At 46.3% G+C, this 8,363-nt stretch overlaps 1 protein-coding gene across 1 annotated transcript in view; it reads right to left on the reverse strand.

The window, feature by feature from the left end:
• The window catches only part of RPP30 (ribonuclease P/MRP subunit p30), a 32,027-nt gene extending 26,405 nt beyond the window's left edge, over nt 1-5,622 (reverse strand). Inside the window, exons 1-6 of the mRNA XM_014523629.2 lie at nt 5,592-5,622; nt 4,019-4,065; nt 3,863-3,918; nt 3,449-3,505; nt 1,665-1,739; nt 703-774 (exon numbers count right to left, since the gene is read on the reverse strand). Of these exons, the coding sequence (XP_014379115.1) occupies nt 703-774; nt 1,665-1,739; nt 3,449-3,505; nt 3,863-3,918; nt 4,019-4,055 (297 nt within the window). The 5' untranslated portion in view covers nt 4,056-4,065; nt 5,592-5,622. The remainder of the gene's footprint in view (nt 1-702; nt 775-1,664; nt 1,740-3,448; nt 3,506-3,862; nt 3,919-4,018; nt 4,066-5,591) is intronic.
• Between the last annotated feature and the right edge of the window lie 2,741 nt (nt 5,623-8,363).

Raw genomic sequence — 8,363 nt, forward strand, 5'->3', positions numbered from 1 at the left:
TTTCCTGTTGATATGTAAGGCAGGCTTGGATGCCATCATGGTGTGGGATGTTGGTATATAGGCTGGTAACATCCATGGTAGCTAGGAGTGTGTTGCTGGGAAGGTGGTCTGTGTTTTTAAGTTTCTGTAGAAAGTCTGTAGTGTCTTGTACAAAACTTGCTCTGTGGGTGACAAGCGGTTTTAGGATAGATTCAACGAAACTTTCCTCAGTTAGGGTCCCATGGTTGGATATGATAGGTCTGCCAGGGTTCCCTTGTTTGTGGATTTTAGGGAGCATGTAAAAAGTCCCTGGGTTAGGTAGCGGGGGGATCAAGGTCTGTAGTTTTTCTTGTAGTCTTGATGGAAATGATTTGATGGTATTGTTGAGTTTTTTGGTGAAAAGGGGAGTAGGATCTTCTTGTAGTTCTTTGTAGTAGGTGGTGTCAGAGAGCTGTCTCAAGGAACCTTGTCTGCCTATGTCCTTAGACCAACATGGCTACAACCTACACCCTTGTTTGATGCAGACTTTTTAAATTCTTATGCCTTAATACAGCAAAATGGAGGTCTACTCCACACCACCAGTTATGCTGCAAGCATGCCCAAAAAGCATATGGGAAATTTTGAGATGAAATCCAAGCAACACACTCATCCACTCAAAACCATCAAACATTATTTCAACATTTACAGTTGTAATCGCAATTTAGAGAAAACTCATCTACTTACATGAAATAGTTTCTCTGTCTTTGGAAACACTGCTATGATGTCATATAACCTTATATTTGAAGATGTTGCTCTCTAACAAAAAAAGGAAGAAATAATGGCTTAAATTATGACAGGTAGTGGAGACATGCACTGGCATAACTTCAAAAATAACAAATAGGTAATAAAAGAAAAAAAATCCCCAACTATGAGATAAAACAAGTCATTCCTATTAATACTTTAACTGCTGCTGTTAACAAAGTAAACTTAGATTCATTAAAGCTTGCTTTCATATACATTTTATTTAGCTATTCTGTAAAGGTGGGTCTCTATCCTGCCTTCCAAGCATTTTACTGCCGTTATTCTGGATGTCATCCCATTCACAAGTACAGTGGTAGGGCAGGTTTGCCTCGCAAGTCATAGGTATCTCCTTATATTACTGTTACTATACTTTGTAAGTCCTCTTCCCACCCAAGATAAGAACACCTGGCAAACCTCCCCCAATTCAACATGGCATTTTTCAACAGCAAAAGGAGAGGCTTTGAAATTTAAGCTGAACAAAGTTAAGCAAAATCAGTCTTACTGGTATTATGCCAAAACTGAACTAAAGAGCAGGAGTGATTATTTCATGTTTTAACACTTCTTCACCCACTCTACCAGAAGGATTTGCAACAGCATTCTAGCATCTGCTACAGACTGAGAACTCAAAAGTAAGAGCCTGGGAATAGAATCAAATCATCTTGGCAGCAGCCTATGCCCTTAGTAAAAAAATCGCCAGTGCACTGCATATTCTGGTTTACTAAAGTGGTATCTTTAGAGAGCAATGTAATCATAAGATGTCAATCTCGGAAAAATTTAGTGCAATGTTTTCCACGAAAAACATAAAGTTTCTGTAAACTATCAAAAGTTACATTATTTCATTGTGAAAATAAATAAATAAATAAGTTGCAAACTATAAAATTATATAGAGAGTTTTTAATACTTACCAACACGTTGCAGTGAGAAGGATCAGAAACTACAAGCGTTAGTCGGGTTACAATTTTAATTGGTTTCAATTTTCCCTGTAAGCAAAATATGTCTAAGTGACTATTGAAAAGGGACACAACAAAGATGTAGCCGATTGATTTTTCATTCCCATTACTGTAAACAGAATGGTACTTTGTTCATTTCTTGCCTATACTCATTTATTTCTCATTTGTAACTAAACCAACATATTTTTACCTTTCTAATTTTAATATTTTGTTTCCATACTCTGTGGTGCTCTTAGAAATTGATGACTTCTTACATTCCTTTGAACTTTATTTCTGTTTTAAACATCACACAGCAGAATAACTGAGCATATTCTGGTATCCAGTTAGGACTGCGCGAAATTTCGGCAGCCGTTTCATTTCAGAGGTGTTTTGGGCTGTTTCAGTGCCCAAAACACCAAATCTGAATCGAAACGGAAGGCTCCAAAATGAACCGGATGGCTCCGATTCCTTTTGGAACGTTTCGGAGTCGGGCTTGCAGGGAAACAAAAACTAAGAAGAGGGAGGGGAAAAGAGGTGGGGAAATGACTGCTCTGATATTGATATCTAGCTCCCGATTCGATTCCCCAGCTCTCTGATCGTTTCCCTAGCTATTCTCAGCAGGCACGGGCTCTCGATCTGTGTGTGAGGTTTCAGCAGACTGCCGCTGAAGGCTAGGGAAAGCGGCAGCCACTTGGCGCACTCCGTGCCAAGCATCAGGAAAACTGTGGTGTTGCCTTTGGCCCCAGCCTTCAGAGGCAGCCTGCTGAAACCCAGCGTGCGGATCTGGGGGCCCACGACCCCCGGGAAGAGCTGGGGGAAATGATCAGAGAGCTGGGAATCAAACCGGGGACTGGGGAATCGCTGCCCCATGACCTGACTCTGCAGGGAGCAGAGATCCACACTGGGGTCTCCTTGCCACCGCTGCCCACCCCACACAGCCCCATGTTGCCAGGGCAGCACAGATTGAGCAGCAGCGGCAAGGAGACCCCCAGAGCGGATCTCTGTTCCCTGTGGAGCTGAGTCGCGCAGCAGGGACCAGCAGGCTTGCTCGCCGCTCTGCGCTGCTTCCCTGCCCCATGACCTGGCGTGAGAGGTATCAGATCCGTGCAGGGGTCTCCTCATCTGCTCAGAGGGCAGTGGCCCTCCCCCGTATGAGCCACCCATGGTCCTGTCCTGCTCTCCGCTGGGGCCCCAAGCCCTGCCCGGAAGGGTAGGGCTGTGCGAAGCTTCCCTTGCACAGATTCAGCTGAAACAAAACAGGACTGTGAGCTGAAACACTGAAACAAATCACTGTCCTCCGAAATGGTATCAAAACGCAGCCGTTTTGTACAGCCCTATATCCTGTTACCACAGGTCAGAATGATCACTGTACTACAGATAAGAGTTGTTTTTGTTTTTTTAATTAAAGTACTCCATGGATTTAAAAGAAGGTTTGATAATTTAACTTGGGAAATCATCCCTAAAACTCAAGCTCTTAAAATGTCAACTATAGAAAAGTTTAACTAGAAGTAGCTTCCAAGTTCAGCCTGAGCACAATGTTTGTTCCCATATCATATAAACTGTATGATGAAGAACATATTAGAATGTACTATACATTAGACTGTATTGGTTTTCTGTTGCTGCAGTTATTTTAGTAAATCAGACATTGAAAAAGGTTCTCTCCAACTCAGGCCTGATATGAGAACTGTATACACAAACACACTAGAATACAAATATATTCCAGAGACCATTATATGCAGGTGGCATTTAAACTGACATACCGGTATTATAGGCAAAGATGGAAGCAGTTCTGAAGGAGAGATTGGTTTAGGAATTTCCTGAAAATGAAAAGCAAAACAAAAGTAAGTGTTTAAAAACTTAATGGGCCAACTTCTCAATATAAATAAAAGCTGCATACATTTTTCTAAACAGGAACCTGCCCTTCAAACAAATGAAACTAGAACTTTATGGACAGCTCATGCAGTGTACTGAATTTATGGGAAGTAAAATTTAAGTCCAAGCAGAAGGACTAGTAGAAAGATGGAGTTCTAAACTGGACCTTTGTAATGAATAAAAAGTTTTGTATATACATGTAGATGAGTACTCTAAAAGAGGAGACAATTTGAGGACAAGTAATTATGAAGTATGTTAAGTGGAAAAATAAAAAAAGAATAAATACCAAAACAAACTTTTACCTGTTTCTTTTCTTTAAAATCAATGACATGGTTAATTGCAACAGTTGAGTATCCCACTAGAAAATATAAACACATTATAAGAACTGAATCAAATTGCAAAATATTAACAATTTCATAGAAAGAAATCAAAGTAGAAACATTTTAAGATTCACATACATTTAGCATTTTGATTGTACAAGGATGATTGGGACATATTCTCATTTCTGGAAACAGAAAATTAAAAAAAAAAAAAATTATAGGGCATGAACACACCATGTCAGCCAGTGAGGCAAGTGCTACTGCAAGAACATGACCTACCCCATTTTCTCGTTACCTAGCTTAGTGGTTCTCAACCTTTTTGATACCAGGACCCATTTGTAAACATCAATGGCCAGTCCCGACCCAGTGTCCCTCACTCCCAACCTGCTGCCCCCAGGACCCAGCCCTCCCAGTGTGTGGGGCAGGGGGGTGGGTGTGAGGGGCATAGGGGGGACCTCACAGGCTGGAACTCTGCCAGCCTGCAAGGGAAAATTGTCATAGTTTTCCCACATTTTTCTCCTTTAAAGAAGAATCCATTTTTCAAGTTTGATGGCGACCTTTTCATCTCTTCTTGCGACCCACTTTTGGGTCACAACTCACCAGCTGAGAAATGCTGACCTAGCTGTTTTGGGCACATCATAGAGTACCACGTTAGTGGCAACTACATGATGCTTTTTCAGCCTGTAGTACATATGGAGTGGGAGAGGCATAGTCTCATGGCAGCACTCTACTACGTCCAACGCAGCGCTAACATGTCCACAATGCCTCAAAATGAAACATTCTACTTGCTGCCAAATACAAGTAGAACTAAAGCTCAAGCTCAGGCCTCTAAGACTCATTCAGAAACCAAACCTGGAAAACGCATAGTCCCATATAAGTCAGATCACTCAAACTTTCTGGAATCCTTGCATAAGAACAAACGCCTGTGAGATTCTCATATATGGGACTCAAACAAAACAACTTTTGAGACTTTCTCCCCCCATGAATACAAGTGATGTAGCTGGGGACACGATGCCACTCAAACCACCCAACTGTGCCTATAATGACCTGGGTGGCCCTGCACTTAGACAGAATCCTCCTTGCTTCCCATAACTTCCATTTCTGCATACTGGCTTCTCCCAAATGCAGAAGTTCATTTAAAAATTAAAATAAAAGTAAACCCTAGTCAAGACTGAGGACTGCTCTGGGGCAAGCAGAGGGCTTCAGAGCAGGTCTCACCTCCCATCTGCTTCCAGCAGAAACGTGGAGTGGCTTTTGCTGTCCCCCTGCTACTGCTTTTAAGGACACATATTGGACACCCTGCACAAGCCTGGGTCCTGCTCCGTTTCCTGCCTCGCCTGCAATTGCCTGGCCCTTATGAATACAAGAGCCACGTATGTATCTGCCATGCTACCTGCCAGCACTGCAAAGCCCAATGCTCAGCCAGAAAGGACCTCAGTGCTCCAGACCAATCCTAGCAAATTCATAAAATCATAGAAAATGAGGCTGAAGGGGACCTCAGAGGTCCCATCTAGTCCAACTCCCTGCTCAAAGCAGGCCCATCCCCAACTAGATCATCCCCCCCGGGACTAGCCTGGCTCAGCCCTTCTGGGGGCAGCAGCAGGGCCCCGCCCCGCGCGGCACAGCCCGATCCGGGCGGGGACACTGAAAGGCGCCGCCTGGAGCCCTGGTGGCCGCGGACGCCCTGTCTACACCACGGCCGCGCTCTTACGGGCGGGGGGGAGGGATCTGCCCCTGGGGAGCAGGAGGCCCGCGAACCCCGCCATGCCGCGAGGCCGGCCACACCGCGCATGCGCCCGCGAGCCCCGAGGCATGCTGGGATTTGTAGTTTCTATGCTCTGGGGAGGGGGGCGGGGACTTGCGCGCTGCCTGGACTCACCTTTCGCCCCGGGGGCCTGGGGCGGTCGCTGGACGTGTTGACGTCACGAGTCGGGGCCCCCCCCCCACTATTGCGTGCTGGGGCCGGGGTCCTGGGCTGAGCTTCGTGCTCGGGGCCGGGGCAGCGCCCACGGCCTGTCTGCAAAGCCGTGCCATGAGCTTGGCCGAGACCGCTTCTAATCAGAACAGGGCTGCCTGCACAGGGGCGATGTGGTGTAGCTGCAGTAGTGCTCCCAGCGCATCATAGAAAATAAAATGTGGGTCGGAAGGGACCTCAGGAGGTCACTTCTACTCCAACCCCAAAGCAGCACCATCCACAGCTAGATCATCCCAGCCAGGGCTTTGTCTAGCCGGGTCTTACAAACCTCCAAGGATGGAGAGTCCGCAACCTCTCTAGTAACTCATTCCAGTGCTTCACCGCCCCCTTGTGAGAAAGCTTTTCCCTATTTCTCACTGAAACTTCCCTTGCTGAAGCTTGAGACTGTTGTTCCTTGTTATGTCATCTGTCACCACTGAGAACAGTCCAGCTCCATTCTCTATAACCACACTTCAGGTAGTTGAAGGCTGCTATTAAATCCCCTCTCAGTCTCCTCTTTTGCAGACTAAATAACCCCAGTTCCCTCAGCCTGTCCTCAGAAGCCACGTGCCCCCGCCCCCAAACTATTTGCATTGCTCTCCGCTAGACATTGACACCATCATTGGATCAGAACTGTGTTGGCAATGGCAGGGAATGGCTGTAAAATGTCTCATGAAGGCAACACATAGGGAGACCACCTTTTCAAAAGGAGAAGGCAGGACACATGCCCACCTTCCTCCTCCTCTGCCCCCCACTGCTGCAGGACCAGAGCCAAGCAGAGCAAAACAGAGTGGGGGGCAGATGTGGGCTGCCCACTGTGGGCTCGGGACTCCCCACCCTGCTGCCTTTCCCTCGGGAGCCCCGTGCCAGCCACATGCCCATTGCCTGTCTGGCAACAGCAAGGGGCACAACTCCACACTGCCGCCATCCCTGCTGCTGCCAGGCAGACAGAAGGCACTTGTCATGGTGTTGCAGTCAGCGGGAGCCCCCAGGGGCAGGACAGCAGGGCAGGGAGCCACAAGCATATAGCAGGCAGTCCACATTCATCCTTGCCCCATGCACAAATCTGGGGAGCACATGCCCCGCCACCTTGCCCCTGGAAGAGCTGCCCACAGCTCCATCCCGCTCCCCACCCTCGCACTATGCATTGCCATGACTGGGCAGTGCCCCCAGCCCCTGCCCCACTCCCTCCATCACAGTGGGGGCCCTGATCTCCCCCCCCCCCCGCATCCCTTCCCACACATAAACTTACCTGTTGGGAGCTGCTCTCCAGGCTGCCTGGCTGTGTTCCTGGCCACATGCGGGTGTCCACATGCACATGACATGGCACCCCTGCATCCCACTCCTGGCAGCCTCTTGCAGGTGGAATGCTGCCAGCCTGCAAGGGGAAACCTGCCATTTCCTGTGGATCCCTGCATGAGACTTAACAACCAGGAAAAATGATGTCCTGGAGTCATGCAGCCTGGGACCCAGACTTGAGGTTCCCATTGTGGGACTGTCCACCCAATTAAGGATGGTTGGATGATCACCCTAGCAACACAGTACCTAGGAGCTGCCCTGTAGGAATCAGGCTCCATGTGTCTTGAAGCCAACTACATTGAAGTTATGATTACTTTGTGCTGTATTAAATCATACTCTGTACGTAGGAGGCAAGTGCAGTAATGCAAAGGAGCCACATATGGCGATGAGGATTCCTTTCTCTATATTTGTGAGTTTGAGATTCTGCCTTCTAAATGATACAAAGAGAGAAGAAAATTTCAAGGGCAATCTGAGAGGTGAATCCCAAGACTTTCTGGAATCCCCTTTATGATGAGATGATTCTTAGCTCTCTTAAATGTGTACATAAATGCCTTAGGTGCTAATAGGAGGGTGGAATTCTTTCACAGGCAAAACTGATATAGAATCAGTGGCTGAGGTATTTGGTTGCTGGAGAGAACAACATTATATCCACTAGATGGAGTAGCAAGATCATATTATTATCTTATATTACTCAATTGAAATATTACTAGATTGTTTGAGACAGCAACTCAGCATCGAGAGTGACAAGAAGAGAGAGGATATTAGATTTAAGGCTCATTTGCTGACATGTTTTAGCCAAAATAACATCTCATAGTTTTTCCATACTCAGTCAAGGCAAAAAGGATATTTTTTAAAACAGAAAGGGATTTTTTCCCCCAACAGATCTGGGGGTTATAGTGAAACCCAGACCGACTATGAGTCAACAATATGTTGCTGTTGCAAAAGCTACAAATCTCATTCTGGGATGTACAGACAAGACAGTTGTACATAAGACACAGGAGACAATTACTCCACTCAACTTTTCTTTTTCTCAGGGTCTGCTATGATGACAATGACTTACAGGAGAAGTGGAAAATGGCAAGGATTCCCTTTGTCTTCCTTTAGGAGAGCATGCCAAGACCTAGGGCTAGGGGATAGAGACATCGTTCTTCCCTGCTACCTCAAGTTTATAGCCAGGTTTAAGATAGAAGAAAGCCCTTGTGGTATCTAGGTGCAAAGTTCAGTAATGAG

This window comes from Alligator sinensis, unplaced genomic scaffold (genome assembly GCF_000455745.1).
Source record: "Alligator sinensis unplaced genomic scaffold, ASM45574v1 scaffold493_1, whole genome shotgun sequence".
NCBI classification, from domain to species: domain Eukaryota; kingdom Metazoa; phylum Chordata; order Crocodylia; family Alligatoridae; genus Alligator; species Alligator sinensis.